The sequence below is a fragment of the Vulpes vulpes genome, chromosome 4 (assembly GCF_048418805.1).
Source record: "Vulpes vulpes isolate BD-2025 chromosome 4, VulVul3, whole genome shotgun sequence".
Lineage (NCBI taxonomy): Eukaryota > Metazoa > Chordata > Mammalia > Carnivora > Canidae > Vulpes > Vulpes vulpes.
In genome coordinates, this window is record NC_132783.1 from 73,390,209 (window position 1) to 73,415,929 (window position 25,721).

At 36.7% G+C, this 25,721-nt stretch overlaps 1 protein-coding gene across 8 annotated transcripts in view; it reads left to right on the forward strand.

Annotated features, from left to right (window-relative positions):
- The window catches only part of CABCOCO1 (ciliary associated calcium binding coiled-coil 1), a 117,372-nt gene extending 95,006 nt beyond the window's left edge, over positions 1-22,366 (forward strand). For 6 of the 8 annotated variants that reach the window (XM_072756117.1, XM_072756120.1, XM_072756118.1 and 3 more), the window contains 3 exons: positions 14,569-14,691; positions 15,115-15,255; positions 20,616-22,366. In XM_072756117.1, the coding sequence (XP_072612218.1) occupies positions 14,569-14,691; positions 15,115-15,255; positions 20,616-20,690 (339 nt within the window). In that variant the 3' untranslated portion in view covers positions 20,691-22,366. Of the gene's footprint in view, positions 1-14,568; positions 14,692-14,802; positions 14,994-15,114; positions 15,256-20,615 lie in introns of those variants that run through there. The other 2 variants (XM_072756121.1, XM_072756116.1) reach the window with 2 other exon arrangements.
- Positions 22,367-25,721: the final 3,355 nt, after the last annotated feature.

Here is a 25,721-nt window from a genome sequence, read left to right on the forward strand (position 1 = left end):
AGCGATCTACCAATACAGGCCTATCCTCTTTCTGGCTCAAGCTGGCAACATTAGCCCTTCACTTTTATGTGCACTAAATTTTACTCTAGTTTTAATAATAATAACAATAAATATAATAATAAAACCTTGTTTATATAAGAGGTTCATCTAGTTAAAAATGCAGTGAGACTCATGGTACTTTATACGACCCAATTTATATTCCCTTTGATGATTTGAAGGTGATAACTTCGTGTGATTCATTGCCACCTAGTTCTGAATTTCAATAACATAATGACTCATCATGATTCTTACATTTCTTAGAGAACCAGCTTGGCTAAACCATTGCAGTTGTTTTTACTGGGGTCATCTGAACTATGGTTCCCAAAATGCTCATGAAAGGGATATGCTTATGTGTTCTGAACAGCCATAATCTATCATGGCTGGTGCCAGGTCGACACATTATGAGTTAACAGTGTCAGCCCAGTGAATTAGAGCTCTGTTGTAGACCAGCTTGCTACGCAATTATTTCCAGTTCATATCCTATAAATCATCACTCTTCACATGACCATCAGCAATTTCCATCTAATATTCTAAACATCCATGTTTTGTGTTAATTGTGCCGTCTGATTCTGCACCTAGAACAATGTGACATGACTGGTCCCGATAGCTTAGAAAATAAATTTCACTATCACTAGAACCTATTTAAGGAATATCCTACCTTCTCACATTCTTGTCGAGCTGTTTGGTATTTATGTTGAAATAATAGGAAATGAATTTAAATAGAAACGCTTCTCGTGTCTTATCTCTGCAAACAAAAAAACATAATTTACAATAAATTAGCACAGCAGTTGTTAGTGTAGCTCAGCTTTATTTTGCAATTCTCACACCTAAGCTCACAACTTGACACTTTTTCTGATAAGGTAATCTTTATAAGGTAGTCCTGTAGGTGATTAAATCTGACAGATGCTAGTGAGATGGTGAAGTTCAGAGATGTAGCAGTGAATGCTTTTAAAAATTCTTGCTAAAATAATAAAGTGCCTTATGATCTACCAGCAGAAAAATTGATCTAATAAAAGAACAAAGTTGTACATTATAACTGTGTCTACAACCAAAAATAAAATTATTTGCCAATGAGCAAGTAAGCCAACCAATTATAACAAAATAAACTGTAAGGAAAATGATATTTTTTAGAAAAAAGAATAACTGTAAAATATTATCTTCCCAGTTGTTTCTTAGTATTTACCATCATTGCCAAGATGAACAGAATAAAATGCTTCAAATGCAACTAGAAGCTAAAGAAATAGAAATGTGCCTTTTCATAACATTTTGATATTCTATCCATTCTTCAGAACATGCCTTGAACACCAGATCCCTCACAGGTAAAAGCTGCATCTTCTCTTAGGGCAATGATGATAATCCGGTGGCTGATGTTTCCAGTGATACTCCAATCCTAAATCTGTTAAAATTCAGTTGTAGATTGTATAGTTAGATTAGCCCAATTAATACTATGGTTTAGTTTTGCAATTTACCTTTATTATTTGAATGGTTTTAGTCCTGGTTTCTTATTTCTAGCAGGATTTCAAAACAGTAGCTCATTGTCCTTGCTTGTTTTTGATTACTTAAATGGTGTTAGCTTTGCTGCAATCGATTGATACTATAATCTGTTGAAGCACTATATTACAGCATGTGATGTTTTCTGATTTTCTTATCTAAATATCAGTTGCCTAATGTATGGAGTTCATTTATAAATACAAGGAAGTTCCCCGAATCAAGTAAATTAACATGCTGGGCCACATTCTCTGGCTTCATTAGTAACCCCTCATGCCAAGGCTGTGTTCATACAAGTGTGAAAACCAGAACGATCCTTCAAGGCTTTTCCTGGCCTGAATAATTCCTTCATCAAGGAAGAGGCTATGCTCATCCTAATATTCCAGTCCTACCACCACAATCTATTCATTTGGCATGACTCCATCTAACACAGACACCTTTATAAAGAATCCAACCATTAATAGGGGAAGAATATGTCAAGTCAAGAAGCCAGGCTGGACACCCAGATGAGGAACAGTCTGAGTTATAAATCAGAGTCAGTAGCCAAAGTTGGGGGCATGAGCTGGTGGCAGGGAGAAGATACAGAAAAAAAAATCTTAAAATTTGGCACCCTGTATGTCAGTAGACTCACAAAGCAGGGGGGAAATGGTGATAGAATGATCTGATCTATTGACCACAGTGATTTCCTACATTTAATTATTCAATAAATATTTATTACGTTCCCATTATTTATCAGCTGCCTGCCAGGAAGTGAAGTGGGGAACAAAATAGACCAAGTCCTTACCCTGGAGAGATCTTTGTTTATCATTATTGTAGACATAAATAAATGACATGAAAATATATATTGAAAAAAACAAGCTTACACTTTTAAGCTGTTTCTACATGCCTGGCACTGTGTAAGTGCTTTACATATATTGATTTAATCTTTACAAAACCCAGTGGTAGGTAATTCCTTATCCCCATTTTCTAGATGAGGACAGTGGCCTTTGTTGTAGGACTACATATGAACAAGCATCCTCAGAGAGCTGCAGTTATGCCTTTTACTTGTAGCAATGACTGGGTTTCAATATAGCAGGTGATATTTTTGGTGCAAAGAATTTTAAAATAAAACTTGTGCTTTCTGTTTTTCACTCAAAAGAAATGAATGATTCAAACTATGAAAACAGGTGTCTAAAATCTGTAAGACAGAACAAACACTATAGTCCCTATAGGACAGCTGTTGAGATAGAGCCAAAGCACCACCGGGTCTCTGCTAGAAGAGTAACGTGGTACAGCTGTCTAATTCCTTTTATGAAATGGATGGGACTGATCAGAAATTAGAGCCACAGGATGGACGATGAAACTCGTCCACAACAGAACAAATATCTCATTCACTCAGGTTTGACTTTAAAATTATATCAGCCATGAAAATTATTTCACTGTCTTCTGTCGGAATCGGGCTATATTTAATTTTAATCATTAAAATGTAAAAATAATAAAAGGCACCAAAATAGTCTATAGTCAATTTTCTGATAAAGCAAATTTGTTTTTTCCTCCATTTGTGATTTAAATGGCCTCCAGAAAGTTTTTTGGAACTAAGTGTTAATTAAAAATATGGAAATGGATTTAAAGCACATTACAGCACACAGTGGAAGACTAATCACAAGAGATTTGTTCACACAACTGGACTCATTTCTCAGTGTGGTTTTTAACTGTCTAGGTTATTGGTTGCTTTTCTCTACGTGCCCGTTCCTAGAAAAAGACTGTGATTCCAAATAAAACAGTCATTACAATTACAACAAATGAGACCAAGTACGATCTGAGCAGGAACATGCAATTCCAGTCTCCAACAGCAAACTGATGCTCCCATATTCTCCTGCTTCCACAAATGAATTAAGCATGTACTCAAATTTATTTATAAACCAAAGGTCTTTTACATCTTGCCATCTTAAAAAAAAATTACAACTTCCATGTCTTACTTTTGTTGAGTTATTTTGGAATTATGCACAGTAGGGCTGTAAGGAACCAGTGAACAAATTCTTTCTGAAATTCCCTGAGAACTTATGCTTTCAGATCCCTATTGTGCATACATCATCTTATTTGTTCTAATCCTGTATTTTTCCCCTGTAAATCAGAGAGAAACAGTTTTGGGACTCCACCCCCCCCCCAAAAAAAAAGAGTGGGGTTCCACTTGCTGCCAAGAATTAGGTGAATGGGCTTTGGAATCAAATAGATCTGGGTCCAAGTTCTGATAGAATTTGCCATTCTCTAGTTGTGTGACCTTGACCAAGTTACCCAGCCTCTGTGAGCTTTAGGTTCTTCATCCAAAGAATGAGCTCAATAAAACCTCTCCTCACAAGGTAGTATGAATTGAGGGACCCAATATTTATAATGTGCTTTCTAACTAGCCCAATGCCGGGCTCAGAGTAGATTCTCAATAAACGGAAAGCTTCTTTTCTTCATCAGCAATGTTCATTTTTCTGGATGGTGGCCAGTGCTGCTACAACTCCAATAGGTAACATTCACATTGTTTTGAGAATTGGGGATGCAAGTGGATGGCCCATGAAGAGCAATACGAATCATGGACCCTGGAGTTGGGCAACTCAGAAAATCCCTAGATTTTCTGATGTTAATGTTACTTCCATCAGGAGCTGTGGGGAGGGGAGGGAAGTGGTATCTCTGAGGAATTCTTTTTTTTTTTTTTTTTCTGAGGAATTCTTTAGAATTTTAAGCTATACTGTGTAAAACAACTAATTAGTCAGTTTAAGCAATGCAGTCAAGTGAGTGAAAGGTGGTTTTGTTTTTTGGCATGATGGCAATCAAGCGAATACTCTAGGACTCCATTCATAACTGAGAAATACAGGTATTGCACTGATGCAACAATAAACCATTAGATTTGCTTCTCCAAGTGGTACAGTTTTTCATGTTAAACTTTTAAAACTGAATCATAGCAGATCAAACAAATTGGCAGCCCTGAAAATTTTTGAATGAATCGTTACCCTAATGGAGTATTTAACACCTAATGAATGCTGCCTTTGTACAAAGACCTGAGCTAGGGCCCCAAGATGAATGACATGGTCTCTGCCCTCAAGTTGTTTCCACAAAGTGGTGGGAGATCACTGACGCAAGGCTATAACTTAAAGTACAATGTAACAAATACTCTGCCAGGGGAATAAGCAAAATACTCTGAAGCACAAAGGAGATCAAGGAACACCTCACTGAGGTAAGTGAGCTAGCCTGGAAGGGCAGATGGAATATTGATTGGCCAGATTGAGGAAGAAATGCCCTCACAGCAAAGAGTACAGCACAGGCAAGACTCACTGCTGGGAAAGCACCTCCATCCACACTGACTGGCTGGCTGGCTGGCTGTTTTTCTCTTTTCCCGTAATGAATGTTTATTGAGCACCCACTATGTTGAAAATACTGTGCATAGTGGGAAAGTAATAATCCAGTATGGCCGGAGTTCAAGATCTCTGAAGGCAAGATCTTGGGCCTGGAGGCTACATGGTGAGCATTGTTAAGAAAAAGAAAGGGGGCAGAGGTGACACACTTCACAGAGGTGCTTTCAACACCTGATTTAATGTTAGGGCCGAGAGAGAGAGGAAACAACTGAAGACAACCTCAACATTTTGAGTCCAGAAACCAAGAAGCTGGTGATGTCATTGAGAGATAAAGAAAATGAAGGAGGAACAGGTTTGCAGAAGATAATTAAGTCGAAATAAATGGACAAGCTATGGCCTGTCTAAGATTCCATTAAGTACTGAGACTGTAATCCAAATATTCTTCTTCTACATCATGACAGAAAAATACTGAATCTGAGGATCTGCACAGGCTGGCAACTTTGAGTCTTGTATAAATAGAGAAAAGGCCACTTGAAATTTAGTAACATAGGATATAGCTTCTGTAACTGAACTAGAGATGACCTAGTCTAACCCCCTAATTTTACAAATAAAGAAAACATGTTCCAGAGATACTCTCTACTGAGTGGCAGAGTCAATCCAGATCTCTGACTATACATGTAAGGAGGGTGGGATTGGGGTCCAGATTCCTAAAACATTCAAATCTGAAATACATATATCGCGTAAATTTTTCAGAGTTGCTGTGATTTCAGTTTATTTTTACCATATCATAGGCGGAAGGTCTTTTTTGCAAAAATGTATTACCATGCGGTGCCACCAGTCACAAAACCAGTTTTGTAGTTAATTTCCAATAATTCAGATTCCACAAAAAGCCTTGGAAACTTATAGGACCTAGAACTGTTCCTAGGAAGAAAAGACAAGGCTTCTTTTAGGTTATTGAAAAAATGACAACCCCATGTATATAATAATTGGCTGCCCTGCATGGAAGGAAGGGCCTGGGTGCTCCCTGAAAGAGCCCTGTTTCCAGAACACCAGGCACACAAGAGTAATCAACAGCAGTTTTCTCCGAAGCACGAAAATCCTGCCCTGCTGATCAAAGAAGAATGACTACTGCACTTAAAGAACCAGTTAGTGGAGATTTTAAAGGGAGCGGTGGGGGGAGGGATGGTGAGGGAGCTAGGCCCAGGGGGAAATATTTATAACTGTGACAACATGTTTCCTTGTAATAATTTATGAGCCCACTGCAGAAAAAGGAAACACACAAACTATGAATAAAATATCTAAAATGTAAACATCATGCCTTCTGTGAATTTTCTTTAGTTAAAAATTAAGGTTGAGGTTGACTAAAGTAAATGACTACATTTTCGTGGTCTCTTATTTCCTTGATGCTAAGGGTTACCAACTGATTTACAACTTCCTGTGTTGTTTTTTAATCTATATTTGTCAGCACATTTTTAATGTCAGATTACTTAAAATAGACATCTTGGGTCTAAGAGGTCAGGAATAATAATATTATGTTGACTTCTTTAAAGACTTCATGGCACTCTACAAACATTCTAGCTTAGCCATAAAAAAAGCTTTATATTTCTAAATGAAATTAATTCAATATAGTTTTAAGAATTTTTTTTTTTTTTTTTTTAGTTTTGGAGGGTGTTTTTGCTACCAACAGATGATGACTTCGACTGAAGTGCAAGTCAATTTGGTATGCTTTGAAGTTAAGTAAATTACATGGATAGCTTTATCCAAATAGTTTCAGCCTCCTCTTACTCAGGTAATTTAAGCTGTGAAAAATAACAGGAAGTCCATGAAAAGAGAAAGACTAGAACCGAAGACTTAGGGTTCCTTCATTTATCGCACTTTCTTTTCTAAGCATTATGACTTATTTTCTCATGTGATTTCTGCAAATTCCAGGTAGTTGTTCAAAAAGAGTATTTGCAAATATAAAGGCCATGAAACTGTTTCATCTTCACGAAGCTATCATAAGATATAATTAGAATGCAGCATATGTAAAATCAATTGTTTAAATTTATATTTGATAATTCAAAACAGGCTTTCCACAAAGTTAATTGCATAACTCATCTTTTTCACACTAACTAATTTACAGATACTGATCCTCAATTCTTAAAACATGAGATGGAGTATTTCCTCAATATTAAATATTAAAAACCATCCAGCTTTAAATAGAATGCCAAGATGAAACCAAAACACGTTTATCCATGATCAGAACTGTTTGAAATACTTTACACTGAGTTCAAGGATATGCCTTTTAGAGTGTAACTTAGTAAGCTAAACAAATATACTCTGAGTGGCTTTTTAAAAATATCTTTGAAAAGCATTAGGTATTTTCCAACTATTTATCATAGAACCAACCATACTTTCCTTCTCTCACCCTGAGGAAGTTGCAAGATAAGGTCTTAGATTGCTAAGAACCAAAAGTACAGTGTTGAACTTAGCAGTTTCAAGAGCTCTGGTGTTTCCATTTTCACCAGAAGGACATGCTAAAAATGTGTCCTATATGCCATAACTCCTTACCTTTGACAACATCCGTTGAAGGAAATCTTTTGGAAGTGAACTCAGTCTGGACAACCACAGGCCACACTGGATCCTGAAAAACAAAAGATGAAAAGAGTGATCAATTGGGTGGGGAAGGGAAGAGAGGCAGCTTTTCTAATTTTGAAAGTTAGATATCAATGTTCTCCTTTTTAAATAGGTGGTTTGCCTTTGTCCTGATCATGCCACAGAACAACTCACTGTGTCATGCTATCTAGGTCTCCAGAGAGAAGTTATTTGGGTCCAAGGAATTCTTCAAGTAAGATAACATTGGATACATGTTTGGTAATTCAAAGGCTGTGACTGTATAGAAACAAGGGTAGGGGATCCCTGGGTGGCTCAGCGGTTTGCCGCCTGCCTTTGGCCCAGAGCATGATCCTGGAGTCCTGGGATCGAGTCCCGCATCGGGCTCCCTGCATGGAGCCTGCTTCTCCCCCTGCCTGTGTCTCTGCCTCTCTCTGTGTGTTTCTGTGTGTGTGTATCTATCATGAATAAATAAATAAAATCTTAAAAAAAAAAAAAGAAACAAGGGTGATGGCAACGTGTCCTTATTAACAAACTCTTCTGCATTAACTGGACTCTTGGGACAATATTAACAATTTCATATAGAAATAGCATGGACATGTATTCTCAATATGGCTACCCTATTCTGTCTTCCAGTGCTGGCATTAGAACGATGATCCTTTCAATAATAACAGTAATTATAAATAATAATGAACCCACCTTTGGGTTTAATAATACTTTCCCTTTGAAGAACTCCCAGAATTTTCATCTACATTATCTAATTTGTGCTTGAAACAATTCAATGAAGTAGCCAGGTAGCAATTATCATTATCCTACTTTTACAGATAAACAAACTGAGGCCTAGGGATTTTCTTAGCATCACACAATTAGGAATAGAGCCAAGTCTAAAGCCTATAATTCAGTGGTCTATCTTCCAGATTATTGCCATCTTTAGAAAATATCTGGGTATCTGAAGAACTGTTCTATCCCTCAGGAAATGTTTACACCAGAGCCAGATCAAAACATCTTTTCCTTTTAAATTGCATTTACACTACAAGAAGGTACTTTTTTTCAAATTCATTAGAGAGGATTTTGTTGTCTGAGGTCATTAAGATAGGAGAACTCAGATTTCTTTTCAAATTATAATGTTGGCCTTAAAAACAGAACTATGCTTGGAAATACTGAAGACATCTAAAATACTCTGAATCAGTTTCTTTCATTATTTCACTTTTTTAAAAAATTTCAAGCCCAAGTTAAACAAGATCAAATCAAAAGATATAAATAAAAATGGGCACAAGGTGTTAACTTGAGTGTCCTAGCCAGACTGCAGTTTGGTTTACTGTGGCCCTGCCAACTTAAATTCCTCCTCACCACTTCAGCTGGAATGCGTAGTCTTCATTTCCTGTCCTAACTTGTCCTGTGTCACTGGTCACTGTTGAGGTGATCAGCATGTGGATCTGGTGGTCTCAAAGCTCTATTAAGTTATAGATGTTCAAACTGCCAGTATGTTGTGCATAAAAATAGAAGTTGCTATTAGATGTCTATTCATACCCTGCAGAAGCCTGGCAACATTTTGAACCTTTTCAAAATGTAAATACTGCATATTAAGCACAGGAAAGAAAATTAATGTGCTGCATTTGCAAATTTATTTCCAAGTCAAAAATGCAAAAGGGGAGGAGGACTCTTGTAGCAGAATTGATATTCTACATTTATGGGGTATATTAAGAAGTTTGTAATGGCCTGAACACAAAAGAAAACACTTTAGAAATGGATTAATTGAAGTTTCTCTGATAATATGAGCTTTTGAATTTCCTCTCTTTTGATTTTAAATTTATGGCCTCAGTATGACATTACCAGAGTTTATTGCATTTTGCAGGTGGCACTCATATGTTGGTTACTTTTTGTGTAGTATATTGTGGGCAAGGGGTTACAATTTTTGTTAAAAATTTCCAGAACCACACATGTACCTCTTCATTAGACTTGCAAATGAGTAATGCCTTTTTTCAAGGGGAGAAAATAGTTAAAACATTACAGGAATTTTGTGCCTTTTTTCCTCAGTTAGTATTGGGAAATGTTTGCAATAAAGTTTGCTTTTTGAAACTTTGACATTTTGTAGTAAGTTTTGATTTACATATGAAGTCATCATCTGACAATTTGAAACAAATGTCTTTTTAAAGCATACCAGTTTTTTTTGTATGTATTTCTATCGCTCCAAAAAGGTTTAACAGATTTATCTTGCTTTCTGCTGTTCAAAACAGTGGAAAGTTGTCATTTCAATTGCATTTTTTAATATCTTGGATATTTTAATAATTGGATTTAATAATTTAATAATTGCCACCTTGATCATAGATTTCTTCAGTACAACCACTACCCACAAATCCATCCACACTTTTTTCCAAAGGAAAAGAATAAAAAGTAACAACAGATAAAAACAACACAATAACAAAAACAGTACGCCAAAGTTGATACAATCATTAATATTAACACAAAAAGTAGAAAAAGAAAGCATGAAGTAACACAATTTTCAGATAAAACTCTTATACTTCTTCTCAGACACAGGAAGATCTGAAGCAGATTCTAATTCCTATAAGCATTCTTTAAACCTAAACTGACCCTGTACTTAGTTCCAGGAGGATTCAAAATTCCTATCATTATTCCCATGATAGATGTCCATTTCATATTGAATATGTAAAATCTTAAAAGGATTCTAGTGATTTTATTTGGCTTGTAAAGTAAAGATCTTGGATTTTTTAAGACCTACATAATGTTTCAGTGATGAAATTTTGTACTTACGAGTATTAAATTATGCCAAAAAGCCATTTACTTGATATTCTTTAAATACCATAGCACAATTCAACTAAAGCTCAGATTGTAAACCATCTTAAATAACACTAATGCAGTGTGCACATAATGAACAATATAGCTAACTTAAGTTAATTTTCATGTAACAGATAACATCTGGGGGAAATGTATATTGGTAAGTTATGCAAAACTAATTTTCTAGCGACCACATCTGTAGATGTTATTTATTGTATGTTCACTTAACAGTCCATTATTCTGTTTAGAAATCTATTCTCTTCTTTATTAGAGCTTTTAATGTACTCACCTTGGTTCAAATGGTCTGCTCATTATCAGAAAAAATATAAATGGCATTCACATGGAACAACATGATTGTTTTTATTATATCCATTTGTGTGCAAGCATTCAAAAATGGCAAGAGAAACACATTTATTGCTTTACATTCAAAGTAATATTTAGGGGGTATTTGAAAGTCAAGCAAAACCAATCATTTGGCCAAATGGATGTATGTGTATAATCAGAAACTCCTGATTTTTAATCTCAGCATTAGGCCTCAGGCAAGTCACTTAAAGTCTTTCCCTTTGTTTCCTGATCTGAAGATTATGGGTGCTATTCTCTTAGAGAAGAAGAAAGGGTGCTTTGCTAAATCAGGCTACCAAAGAAGAGTGTTTTTTTAATAAACATACTTGATCCTTTTTCTGTTTTTATTTTCCTAGGTTTAAGAGGTAACATATTAGACTTTTGAGGAAAAAATATGAGACAATTACAATGCTACAGGAATGTATAAAAATAGTTATAAAACTAGCTTTATTTAATTTGCCTCAACTATTCATAGACTTGAGGAAATTATAACGTTCTTTCAGAAAATCTAACTTAATAAAGCTGACCATGTCTTTCTGTTTTAAATAGATTTTATTACAGAACCAGTGATGTTGTAAAACATGAGGTTTTGTTAAAAAAAAAATACAAAGGCCTAATTGTATTTTTTTAAGAAAGTATTGCATCAGACGGTTTCATTTAAACATATTTGCTGGCTCTGTGCTCTCACCACAATTATTGATTCTAATTTTCCTTAAACTTGTTTTTTAAAAAGACTATTTAATGGGGGAAAAATCACTATGATACTTCTGGCACAATGTTTATTTCAAACTATATATTTGACCGTGTGCCTTCTTATTATTAGTGAGATGACTGTATTTACCCCCATCTGAAATTAGGGCATTTCTTTCCTTTCTAGTATCTTACAAACAAAGCCAAATGTAACTCTTTGTGAAAGAGAAAAATGTAGCCCTGATTTGGTTCATTGATAGTATGCAAAACACACTAAAGAAAAGAAATTCTCAGCCCCAGTTTTTGTGCAGGAATTAAATCAAATGAATACCTGTCTGAGCTATATTCATAAAAATCAAGCAAAAAAGGTTCTTGGGATAAATAGGAGCTTCACCCCACCAAAAAAAGTAATAATGTGGGGCTGGGAGTGGTCCAGGTTCCCAAGTATGTGACCAGTACACACACACACACACACACATACACACACTACCAGTGCCAAAGACTAGGAAAAAACTAAATAGTCGCCAAGTAGTTCAGATGAGCCTTGTAAAGAAATGTAGGCCAGAGAGGTGTGAGGGACAAAATGAGAAACTTGAGATACACAATGAGAACACAAATATTTGTTTGCACTCCTGTGTATGATCCAATGGAAGAAAGGGCATGAGGAGGTACGGGATGGAATCTGCTACCGCTAGGATGCAGAAGCAATCTAATGTGAATTTCCACCAAGGGGTCAGAAAAAATTAGGAGAAAGTCTGAGCCTCTGTGCAGAAAAGCAGAGCTGTAAGACAAATTTGGCAAGAGTAACAAAATAAGATTCTGCTTCATTAAAGAAAATATTTTACCTTGCAGATTAGCTCATGCTTTCTTTCTCAAGGCCTGCAGTAAATTCAGTAAACCCCATTTCATTCTTTTCTACTTTCCAATGGCTAACTCACCACCACTCCCCACCCCACTGAATTCCTCTCCCTCACCCTCTATGAAAGTCTGTACCACTCAGTAAATGCCCCATCATCTGCCCTTGTCTCTGGATCCTGTGTGCAGCTTATTTATTTTACTGATAATGTTGCAAAGGACACTAAATTATATTTAGCTGTTTCATTTTCCCAGCTTGGTAAAATAAAGAGCAATATAAGGTGTGGGAGGATGAAAAAGAAGCATGATGAAAAAGGTACAAATAATTTTGTGGGAAGATGAAAATGTTTGTCTCATTTAGGGGGAAAAATGACTTAAGAACATGATGAGAGAAAAGAATTGTTCTGATATATATATCATATATATATATATGCTATTTTGATTAACATTTAGTCAAATTAAGAAGGACAATCTGGCATGATGTCACCTAACAGAATAGAGATGAAGTGATTAATAATAATAACTTCCAAGTATGGGGACCTTGGGTGGCTCAGCAGTTTGGTGCCTGCCTTCAGCCCAGGGCGTGATCCTGGGGTCGCAGGATCGAGTCCCACGTCAGGCTCCCTGCATGGAGTCTGCTTCTCCCTCTGCCTGTGTCTCTGCCTCTCTCTCTCTCTCTCTCTCTCTCTCTCTCTGTCTCTCTGTCTCTCTCTCTCTCTGTGTGTCTCATGAATAAATAAATAAAATCTTAAAAAAAAAAAAACTTCTAAGTATAGCAACATGATGACATACTGAAAACTACATAGGCCGAGAAGTTGGCACAGCAGGATTTAACTCCCAACCCTGGCACTAGGTGATGATTTGACCCTAAGCCAATCATTTAGTTGTTTGGTTTCCAAAATGCCTTGATTATAAAGTTTTAACACTTCAGTCCTTATTTATACTAAGAAGCAACTTTCTATAAAGCCGAATTAAAATCAATAATATGAATTCAATGCAAAATACATTGGGATGACCAAGTAATAGCTTGGCTTTCAGGACATTCCAAAACCTATGTAAATAAAAAATTTTAGTAATATTCAAATGACAAAACATTACAACAGGTAAGTTATGCATGATCGCATGTTTCACATGTAAGTTAACTTGAAATATTGTGGAGAAGTTAGAAATGAATGTATGATGACTTCAGGTTTTTCCAAGTCCCATAGGATGGTAATTATTTGGTAATTTTATGCATTTCCAGAGTTTTGCCTTTAAACTTGTAGGCTTGGGGTCTGACTTTGTCAGGACACACTGGGTTGCTTCACCTTTGGGCCTCAAAAGCAAGCTCATGGAAGCCTACTGTATAAACTAAAACATCAAGGTACTGATTTACAGTGAGGAATGTAATAGACATGAAAATCAAAGCATTCAGCTGGGCATGTCTTTATAGATCAGTTGAGATGGGAAGTCGAATTATGATCAAAATGTTGCTTGTTAAACATGGAATCAGAACAAAAGGAACTAATTAAATGATTCAGATGTGTGGCGCCATCAGTACCCTCATCTCCTCTTTCTCACCTCCAAGTCATGGTGGACTGGGAACTGCTTAAGTTGTCTTCTTTGACTCCCATTTCTTCATTCCCAGTGTTGACCAAGCATCCCCTTCCCTCAGATTTGCACACTTACTACAAAATTCTGAAGTGCTCATGGTGAGATCTTGCCTTGCCCTCTGTTTTTGGTTGATTTTGCAAATCTCTCTGATTCACAGCATACTGGCTTTATACATTAACCTTCAACGTGTTTATTGTCCTCATCACCAAGTTTCCGGTGGCCACTTTGTCACTGCACCCAAGAACGGCCACACTTTGCTGAGTAACATCGATCACCATTAGGCGGTTGATGAATGTTTCAAGCGCCCAACCTCTACCAGAACTGGAGAAGGTGTACAGAGGATCTAAAGCACAGTCTCTACCTATGGAGATCTTGTAGGCAACAGGAAGGGAACACTGATACATAAAACAATTGAAGATCAAGGCAGTATAAAATGAAGTCCTAAGCCACATAGTATAGAGAGAGAATAATACAGTGGGAAGAATAAAATGCTAACTATCAGATACAGAAATACAGAGATCAAAAAGCAATAGAGAACTAAGAGGGCAGTGGTGTCAAGAATTCAGAGGAGATAGCTCTTAAAAGATTATAGACTTGGCACTATGTAGATATATAGGCATACCTATATAAAAATTATGTATGTAGTTACATTAATTACATATAATTATATATTATCATATAATTTAATTAACATAATTGATAATTGGTTATGTGATATATGTTATATAATATGTGCTATGTATTATATGGTATGTACTCATTACAATATTTAGACAGAAATGAATGAATTGGCCAAAATTGTGGTTAGTCACCACAGGGTTTGTCATGATACAGCTCTTTTCTCCCCCTTCAGCAAGTGATAGAGGTTGTCAAGCCTTCAGGTGGCCTCTTCCCAGATCCTCTAGAAGAAGGAATCTCGTTTGATCTTTATTCAACATTCATAGAGCCACCCCCAATATTGGATACAGAAATGAAGGTAGGTTTCCTTCTGTCTCTTAACTCACCTTGTCTCAGCATTGTATTCTCTACAAGCAGGAGAAAAGAAACCAAATATTCTTCCATTTTCTTTCCCTCTGATTTTTCCCAGATCAATATAGATATCTCTTTTAGGGTTGATGCACTGGTGGGCCAGCTAAGGATGGCTCAGCAAATTTAATCTCTTCCACTCGGACCTCCCCAGTCTCCACTTTCCTCCAAGTGAGCACTGATTCACAGCAGCATGGCTGGATCTGTCCTGATGCTCATGAATAACAATAATGCAGGATAACATCAAATCAAAACCTTCTCCCAGATCGACATCATTCCTGGTACAAAAGCACCCAACAGAAGTTTGAGATTACATATAAATCGCTGAATGTTCCAGAAATCACTTGAGTGCTGTTGTCTTTTAATATTCCAGAGATTGGATCAAAAACAAGTCCCTGAGGAATCCCAGTCAGAAGCCAACAGCTCCGATGTGGATCCTTTAGTGGGTTTCACCATCGAAGATATAAAATCAGTACTGGATCAAGTCACAGATGATATTTTAATCGGCATTCAGGTACTTGGCCTTGAGAGTGTGCTCACTTAGTTTATTATTACTGGTTAATTAGGCAACCTCAAGCTTAATGCCTGTAAACACTACCCACACTCTGCTAGCACCAGTGATGCCTATGATGGAGGACTTCAATTTAACACCTCCCCATAATTCTCAGTTGAGTCATCTGAGACTCAATAAGATTACAAAACAGATTCGCCAACATCACCTACTGTGGTATGTGTTGTCAGTTTACAAAATCATCCATCAACGAAACTCCAAAAATAACATGGTTAAAACTTCATGCCAGTTATACTGTAAACATTGCACATGCAAGAGTAAATGGAATACATTTCTAACAGTAAACACAGAAGATCAATTGTAATTCTTAGGTAAGTCTTCTCACCAAATTTCTAAAGAGAGGCTTTCAAATCCTTGAACTCCCTCTCAGATAGTTTGTTCTTTTTTACATATTACTAATAACTAAGCAATTTACATCAAAAGCTGCATGGATATGGTGGTGGGACAGCCATCCAAATAGCAATGGCTAGTGATGGATCAGTCAGCTTAATTTTATGTTTAATGTTTTTTTTCCTGTCAAAACAAAACAAAACAAAACAAAAACTCATTTCTACCTCAACACAAAGACTTGCATCATTTTCCAGGCAAAATGATTAAACAAGTGAATATTTTAAGAAGATTTATGATTTCTTCTAGAAATGACTATGAATCAACAGAACAACATACTACATGTTTAAAATATTAATATGTCTCAGGAAAAGATTTAATTGTTATCTGAACATGAGACTATATATAAAAAGCACACTGTATTAACAACTAATTTAGAAAGAGCAAAAGATTAGCTTGGCATGAGCACACCTTGTTACTTGTCTAATCATCAAACATTAATGCACTATTTACATGAACATTTAATGATTTGATACCCATAGAATCAGCCAAAGTCCTCAGCTTAATAAGGGGTGTTTAGTGTTTACCAGAAATAGTGGTAGAACACGTTTTACACAAAGCTTTATTGTTAACAATCCCATGAATGTAATAACTGGTTACTGTGTAGAAGGGCAGAGTGCAGTTGAATTAAACTGAGTTCAGAACATATCTCCTTTTTAGATTTGATAACATTTCATCTAAATATAGTTTATGTATAATCATGGCCCTGGGCTCCTTTGCCATCCTGCAGCTCTGAAATTATTGCTGAGGAACTACTAGACAGTAATAGAATTGTTTGCAGGCTCCCAAAATTGAAAACATCTTTACCAAAGCCATGTTCCATGTAGGAGCAGTATATTTTTAACTATTCATTGGATTTTTTTTTTTTTACTGTTAGAGTTTGCAACATTTATACCACTACTCTATAACAGAAAGAATATGATTGCTGTGTATGTGTGTTATTGTCCCTTTGGCATGAAGCCAATCTTGCTGGGCCTGGAAGTTCATTAGCTGGTTCATCTAAATGCAATTAGGCATAGAAAGGACTTGGACCAGAGGTGGGGGATGCAGATCCTTTAGGTGCCACAGTCGTTTCCATTTTAAATGGATTCATGGACATTAGTCTGGGCCAAATTACTGCCAATTTTTCAATAAAGTGGCTTGATGATGTGGATTTATGCAATGTTTCAAGATACAGCAAACCCTATTATGTATTTTCTCTCAACAAACCTGGTAAACTATATAAGAATGAGCCAGGCACTTTACTGATAAATATGAAAAATGATAGACACAGAAAGACTAAATCATTTATCCAGCATTGCCAGGGTCAGAAACTGTTGAAAGGCCCTGAATAGGAGCTATGACCTGGATTCTAGCTCTAATCCCAGTGTGATCCACAAAAACCACACAACCTCTAATATCACGACCAGACCACTTTGGACTTTAATACTCTGGTGGTGTGGCACTATTTCAGTGTTTACCCTTGGGTCTTGGTCGAGTTCCAAGTTTAATTCCTCACTGCTTACCTAGAGTTTTCCCCCTGTTTTAGAGAGGTACGTTATTTTCCCCTTCTAAACCCTGCCTTACAGTACTGCTGGCTCCTAAAAACTTCAGCATCCCTGTTAAAAGATAGCCGCATGTCCATGGTCAGGGTATGAACACACTGACTTGCTGTAGGAACATTTAATGAATTAGTATTTGTAAGATGTTTTCAATTTCCCAATAGTTTTCATTTCTCCTTTATTTAAGAGCCATGCTGTTTTACAATTTTGGGAGGAAAAGGAGTTAGAGAATTCATGTTTTGAATACAGTTGTGTGTGTGTGTGTGTGCGTGTGTGTGTATGTGTGTGTGTGTGTGTGGTTTTTGGTTTTTTTGTTTGTTTGTTTGTTTGTTTTGTTTTTTAGAACTCCTTCTCCAGTGTAGTTTCAGGCATTTTTCACTTTCTATAATTCAGAAATTTCAGAGAATCTTGAGTGTGAATCTTTAAGTTTTTTATGTTAATCCACTTATTTTCCCATTGACTCACTTTATAGTTCTAGAGATTTATTAAGAATGAAGTTATCTTGGCTCTGAGATGTTAATTAAAATTATACTGAATAGAGCAAACATTTTAAGCTTATATAGTTTAGGTATTTTAATTTTACGGATACATTCAAAATGAAATTATTCTGGCTCTGAGTTGTATAATAAAAATTATACCCAATGGAGCAAACTTTAATATATTTAAAGAATTACGTTTCAGAGAAATATGAATACTAACACTAAATTCTTACATTAAATGTTGGCTGTTGGCCCTGTCCAAGCAACAGGGTAATGTAACATAAAAACCTTGAGGGAAGTTTGCCATCTTGGGACCATAGGTATTTCTAGGTCAACTTGAATTTCCAGGTTAGAAAAGCTGAGAAGGAGATCACCTCAAGGTAGCGGTCAGTGAAAGGCTAGTGAGCCCAGGTCATGGGTTTTCCACTCTTCCCTTAAAAGCAGTAGAAACTTTCCCTATGCTAGTGGTTGTGGGATAGCTTATATGCTCAGCAATGTTCTGAGAAATAACATGGAGACATGGTAGACTAATTACAACCTTGTTCTTGACCAGACCTGGAGTTTGCATCCAGGCTCTGCTGGTTGTGCCTGAGCTGAAATACTGATCACCATAGTCTAGAGAGCTGAAATGTAGCTCCCCTCTGTCACCACACTGTGCTGCACCTTACCCTCAGAACCATCTCCCCAAAGCCCACACCTGTGTCAATGAATTTTGTGTCAATGAAATAAGAAAGGTCTCCAGGTTAAGGTGAAAACACTGGTGACACAGTGAAACAGAAGCTGATAGGTAATAGTACTTGTGTCCTTAGTTGAAAGAAATGAAAGTATTAGTGGACATAGAACACATTAATTGAGTCAAGAGTTAACTGTTTAGAGTGGTGCTTCTCTGTCCTTTAGAATTGTGAAAAGATTCTTTTTTTTTTCTTGTTTTTACATTGAAGTTTGATTTGCCAACATATAACAACCAGTGCTCATCCTGACAAGATTATTTCTTCAAACTATTTCAATTCCTATCTGGTTGCATGTCATATGGAAGCAAGGGTAACATTTTTTAAAAATAATTCACAAAGTAATACTACTGAAATATAACACTGGTGAATATATCACAAAATAAGAGTTGGTATTATGAATTTAGAAGTTAGCATCTAATGTTAATATACTTAATTTTTAGCTATTTAATTTTTCAGATAAGAACTAATACCCAAGGTGGTTAAGTGACTTGTCCAAGGCTACATAACAAAATTAATCCTTAGGTCTCCAGATCCTAGATCAGTGCTCTTTCCAACTCTAAGAAAACCAAGACCAAGGGGATTAGTGATTCCTAAAATATGACAGAGTTCCTTTGTAACCTGGAGGACCATGTTCATTCTTCCTTGCCTCCTCCACCCAACCATCAAGAAAGGAAAAAGGGGAGAAAACGAGAAACCAGAGGCCAGAACTGATGGGCTTGATAAAACTTGAGCCAGGAACACCTGGGTGACTCAATGGGCTAAGCATCAGACTCTTGATTTCAGCTGAGGTCATGATCGCAGGGTCGTGAGATGGAACCCTGGGTAAGGCTCTGTGCTCAGCAGGGAATCTGCTTGAGATTTTTCTCCCTCTGCCTCTGTCCTACTCCTCCCCCTGCTCATGCATGCACTCTTTCATTCTCTTGCCCTAAAATAAATAAATAATTATTTAAAAAACAACAACATCAAAAAATTGAAACCCCCTCCCCCCAAAAAATGGAGAGTCACATAAGGATGCAAAATTGTTGACACCAGTGCGATCCTTCCGGAAATACTGAATCTTACCTTGAAGGTGAACAAAATCTCATCACATAAGGAGCCAGGGTATACATTTCAAAACTATCTGTTACAGTTACACTCATAAATAAATAAATAAGAATGAAAATTTATATGTAGCCCAAAACAGTATTTGATTTTTAAAATTTATTCTGTATAAATTGAAATAATAGAAGTTTCTCAAAATACAGTTACCCCGAAGACATCAAATTATGTTATAGGCACTAACATTCTGAACTTTGAATTGCTTATTAATACTTCTGTGTATAAACTACTCACATGCTCGTAAATCCCTAAACAAAATCACCTAAACAAATCTTTTTAAATCACCTAAACCAAACACTGGTTTTGCCACATCACTCACCGCTGGCTTCTTAATACATAATTTTATTATCCATCATGAAAAAGGGAGGATATTTCCAGACTACTAATGTTCAGATAATGTGGCAGGATTTCTGGAATTGTGCAGGTAGCAGTGTCAGCCCACAGAATATCACTGCCAGAGGCTAAATGCTATCACAGCTGCAGCAAATGCTAAAACCTGTCAGCAATCACGTACTTATTTCTACCAAAACTATACCACAAAGTGGCATAATTCCAAGAGTGATAATGTATGATGAATATTCTTAATTATGAGAGTTGTCCTAATTGTGAGATTATTTGTGTTGTGGTTTCACAACAGAAGCTTTCTGAGATCCCATTTAGAATGTATTACACAGGAGACAAAAACATCATTGCAAAGGGGTGGGGAGACCCCCAACACCGCACTAACTGAGCCCAGAGCAGTTATTCTGATTCGGTGCTTATTGGTAAAGTCTGTCTGAGAACGCAGATAAATTATCCTATCTTCCGACACAAGGCTATGTGAAAAATGGCTGTCCAAATACCACTTCCTGTTCATAGCAGCCATGCTATACATCGGGAATGTGCAGAGAAATATGATAAAGTGTTATCACATCACTACAGGCTGAAACACGGCTCCGTCTGCAAAACAGGAAGGTGTGTGAGGGATAATGTCTGACTTTAGGCACTATAGTATGTCAAAACCACAAAGACAATGTGCAGCAAAAGATAGCTCCATCATAACCACTTTTTTATGATTGTCTTCACAGGCCGAGATAAACGAAAAGCTGCAAATACAGGAAGAGGCCTTTAATGCACGAATAGAAAAATTGAAAAAGGCCTGAGGACTCAGTACCAGGAGAGTGATGCTAAACTTCACAGAAACAAACACAACCAGCCGGCCCAGGAGACTCTCTAAGAGCCCCAGATCTCCTTCATTTCACTGGGAGAGAAAAACCAAGCCCTCCTTTTTATTATCCTAAGTAATTAGAAAAGTACTGGCCCCCATTTTGCTATCTCCTGTCCCATAACACCCTCTGAATTTATGGCACAAAGTGTAATAAGAACATTTTGTATACAAGAGTTTGGAGAATTATATATAAAAATACAATTACTTTTACGATACTCCTTTGACGTTTTGACTAATAAATGCTATTCTTCTTCAGGGAGAATGAAGCCAACTTTTTTAAATAAGAAAAAAATAATAATTTTATCCATATTGACCCAGTGAGCTGCCACATTAGTCTAGCCCTGTGAACAGATACCACACTGCCAAGGATAAAACTTGCTAAACAATAGCAATTAAAATGCATATACTATGGGGTTTTTTCCACCTTAAATCATTTGGTTTTCTTATTTAAACGTTTCAGTGTGAAACCAATTTTCTGAAATTATATAATGCAGTTTGAAGCACTTTAATTTATTCTGTACTGTATTTGTTATTTCTAATCTTGTTATTCTCCCAGGAGAATACATGACCTATATAAAAAGAAGCAATGTATAAATGGTTATTAAAGACCAACCTATATATAGATTGTAAAAATCTTAAATACAAATCAAACTCACAGATTTCTTAAAATTAACCATTATATCGCAGTAGAATGATTGAAAAATCTCAAGCCTTTAAATACCTTTATTAAACTATGATTTTAAAAGAAAAATATCCATTTGCCAACTGATTGTTTCAGGTTGGATAAATTAATTACTGGCAAGGTCCTTTCCAAATTTCTTAGACTTCAGAATATTTGAGAATGGAGAGCGTTACTAGAAAGAGAGAGTTCCTTCAAGAAGTTTCCAGTTTATACTGGAACCAGAGGTACTTGCATCTGGGTGGCACTTGGTCAAACCTGTTCTGTGCTCTAACTTTGGGCTAAACCAGTATCAAAGAGGTTGCCCAGAATATTCATTTGAGGTAGAGACAGATCTGAAAGCATTTGGTTAAGTTTCTAACCATACTGAGCAGCAAATTAAGAGTAGTCCCTAAGATCAAACCATGTTTATTGTTCATTCGGTCCCAAGTCTGGAAGGCCTGGAGATGTGCTGAGCTGTGTTTCTTCCTTGACCTGTCCTTCCTAATTGAAAATGTTGAAGGCCATAGGAGATCAATAGGAGGGCTCATCACAAGGCTTGATTCTGTCAAGTAGTCTATTCTCCAGGGAAAACAGAGGTAAAATTAGAGAACCACAAACAGGAAATAAAGGCACATCTAGAAATCACCAAGCATGGCTTCAAATGCAATCATTGGCGCAGAGTGCACTTGCATTTTCAATATAGTGCTTATTTTGAGCAAGAGTGACAGCAGTCTAAAACTGAATAAACAGTAGCAGTAAGATCCCTAAAAACTACACAGATACCTATAAGCATGCCTAAAGCATGCCTTTGGAAAAGACTGACTTCCCACCACTGGCTACTGCATGACTTTGGACAAGCTCTGCAACCTCTGTTTGCTCATTTATTAAATGGGGATCATACTTATTTTCGAGGTAGTTCTAAGGATCCAATAAATTCATATTAAAGGACACTTGTTGTGAGGTTTGGTCTTTGTTCCCCTCTAGGATACCCTAAAAGCCAATGCCCATCCCTAATACCCATTGCCCAGATATGTGATGAGCCTCTTTGGCAGAATTACCAGCCTCCTGTCTCTCCACTGGCACCCGTAGACAAATGTGTCCTCCCATGGTAACCACTTTGTCACTGTGCTCTCTTACATCTTTCATGTTGGAGCAGCCCAGGGGTCTCTGGCAGCCTAATTCTAACTTCTAATAATAACAGAAAGAGCAGTTATAGGAGCAGTAGATCTTTTAAATTGATTTTAAGTTGATAAAGGAATGTAAACATTCAGTTAAAGATAACAACGTTTAGACAATGAAAAATAAATTTCACTCAAGCTACGTACCCTTATTTCTCTCCCCATGAGGCAACCATGGCTTCCAGTAAATTCTTGAAGTATTTTCTAGCCATTTAAACATTTGAATGCTTCTATAGAGCGATCTTTTTTTTTAAATATATTTTGCATCCTGTTTACATTGCTTTTTTTCATCAAATATTTTAGAGGTAATTCTCTATCAATACATTTTAATTACCATACAGTATTTCATTTTATCAATTCCATAACTTTTTAAACTAGTCCTACTGATGAACTTTTTACTGCTTCCAGTAATTTACTATCACATGCTACATTGCCATTTTTATTAATATGTATGATTGATTGTACCTGTAGGATGAATTCCTAGGAGGGGAAGTTTCTAGGTCAAATTTAGTGCCTTCCAAAGATATTTTGCCAACAGTGAAATGAGTATGCCTACCTCAACAGTCTATGAGAATATCTCTCTCTACATTGTTACCAAAAACATGCATTGGCCAATTTTTTATCTTTGGTATTTTGATAAGTAGAACATAGTGCCACATTGTCGTGTTAATTTGCTTTTATTTTCTTACTACACACAGATTGAGCAACGATCATATGTTTATAGGTGTGTGTGTGTGTGTCTGTGTGTGTGGCTAATCCTCCTAGTAACCCGAAGTCAGAGAAAGAGAGGTATTATGGAGCTTGAAGCTTAGAGAAATTATTAACTTGAACCAAGTTGCCCAATTAGTAACTGATGGACCAGAGCTTTAAACCAAGGTCTGAACTATTTTATAGACCAGGAAACTGGAAGACAGAAAAATTTTAGGTACTTTCCCATGATTACCCAGCCAGTAAGTGTTCGAAACTTAGGTTTTGACCTTAGGCCCGTATGATCACAAAACTCACATTCTTCACTTCATTTTCAATTGAGCTATCTCATTATCAATATGAAACAAAGTAAAACCTGGCCTTTCCTTTTTGTAATTATAATAAAGGAATACACTTATTTTATTGTTAGCATATTAAGTATTTAGAAAAGTAGTATTAAGTATTTAGAAAGTATTTATGCAAGAAAGGAAAGTATAACTTAGCCTCATTCATTCATTCATTCATTCATTCTCCAGTGTATAGCATTGAGTACCTACTAAGTACCAAGGCATTCAGTAGTGAGCCAAACAGACATGGTCTCTGATCTAATAATCTAGTAGGGGAGGCAGTTAATACCAACTATGATAAGGACAAGCTTTGGGGAATTATGAGCATATTGAACGAAGGAGTCTGGGAGGTCACAACATGTCCCACTAGTTTTGACATTTGGGCTGGGAACTGAGGGGTACCTAGAATCAACTAGACAGAAGAAGGTGAAGGAAGAGGAGTTTCAAACACAGAAGCATGTGCAAAGTTCCTGGGACACAAGAGAGGCTGAACAATTTAGCCACAGTCAAAGCTCTCGCAGGGTCCCATAGAACCCATGACAGAATTTCATTTTTAAGTTAATAGCAATGGAAAGTTGTTGGTAAGTTTTAAATAGCAATTGACATCAGATTCGTATTTTTTAAAAGGTCATCTCCCTGGTGCTAAGACTTCTATCCATGAAGACAAGGAAAATAGTATTTTCATAAAAGAATTCCTACTGCTAATGATGCTAAGCTCCACTTCTTAGCAATTCCTACAAGTGAGAGAAATAAAGAACAATTTTGACTTTTTGAAGTCACAGGGTTCACCTACTTGAAGCAGTCTTTGGCACAGAGGCAGCCTTCTGAAGAGCCAATTAAAAACCAACGGCAATCAATTACTTAGACAAGTTGCAATCTTTCTCTTACCATCCATAATAAGATAGCTTTCTTCCATCTCCAGGAATAATTTGGGGCACTTTTTCCTCACCCCCATGTTAAGTTTCAAAGAGAAAATATATTCATTATGTTATGAACAAGCCACAGACTGCCACAATTTCAGGTATTTGCAGGCCCTGTTGCGCCTAAATATAGCTGTGGAGTCATTTTTCCAAAATCCGAATATAAAGCCCCTATTTCTATCCTCCATTTGATTGGAACCATTCAACCATCCTAGTAGATAATAAGTTTGCATGTTCTTAGATTGCATTTCATTATGCTTCAGTTCCCCTAGAGAATAAACGTGCTCCTTTTCCCAACAATTGTAGAGGAGAAATACTTCTGACATCTCAAATTTCAGAAAGCCTCAGGAAGACGTCCCTCTTCTGGACATCAAAGTCTTTTTATTTCCTGGACATTTATTTGTTAAATAAGAGAAGTCAGTACTCCTTCGTAGCAGCCAAAATGCCTATTAATTTAAGTTTCCTAAGCAAAAAGGAATCTAAGTCAAAATAATACCATCTTGTTGGAATTCAAATTCCAAAACAAGGAAAGGATACTAAAAATCTCTTTTGCTTTTAGGACCCCGTCCTTTTTCATGGAAGTACCAGCAGTGGAGATGGGCTTATCTTTTATCTTGGTCAGAACTGTCAAAGAGTTCTGTTATTTCACTTAATTTTTAGCTTCAGAGAATGTTCAGTGCGGATGTCTCCAAGGGTCATTTGATGCTTGTTTCTTCTTTTGAATATATTCAGGGCACCTTGTAGGTAGGACAGATGAAAATAAGATAGGTAAGGTCCTTGACTTGCTGGAGTCAAGTGAAGAAATAAGAAGACCTTAGATAACAATAAATGATGCTTAGTGATTAATACAAAGCCATGAGATAGAAGGTTCTGGGATGTGGGAGAGCTACTTTACCTGGGGTGCTCTGAGAATTCTACTTGGAAGGGGTGGTGTTTGAACTGAGACTAGGATAGGGGAAGAAACCAGCCATGGGTCACAACATGGAACATTTGTTCCAGGCAGTGGGATAACAAGTAAAGCGATATTGCCAAGTAGAACCTCTGATCATACAAAACAACTCTCAGGGGAGACATGTCTACCCAGGTCTCACTTCTGGCAACGAACCTGGCTGGTCTGCAATGTCAGATCTTCATGTTCCTAATCCCACTCTGTCCTGTTGCCATGGTCATATT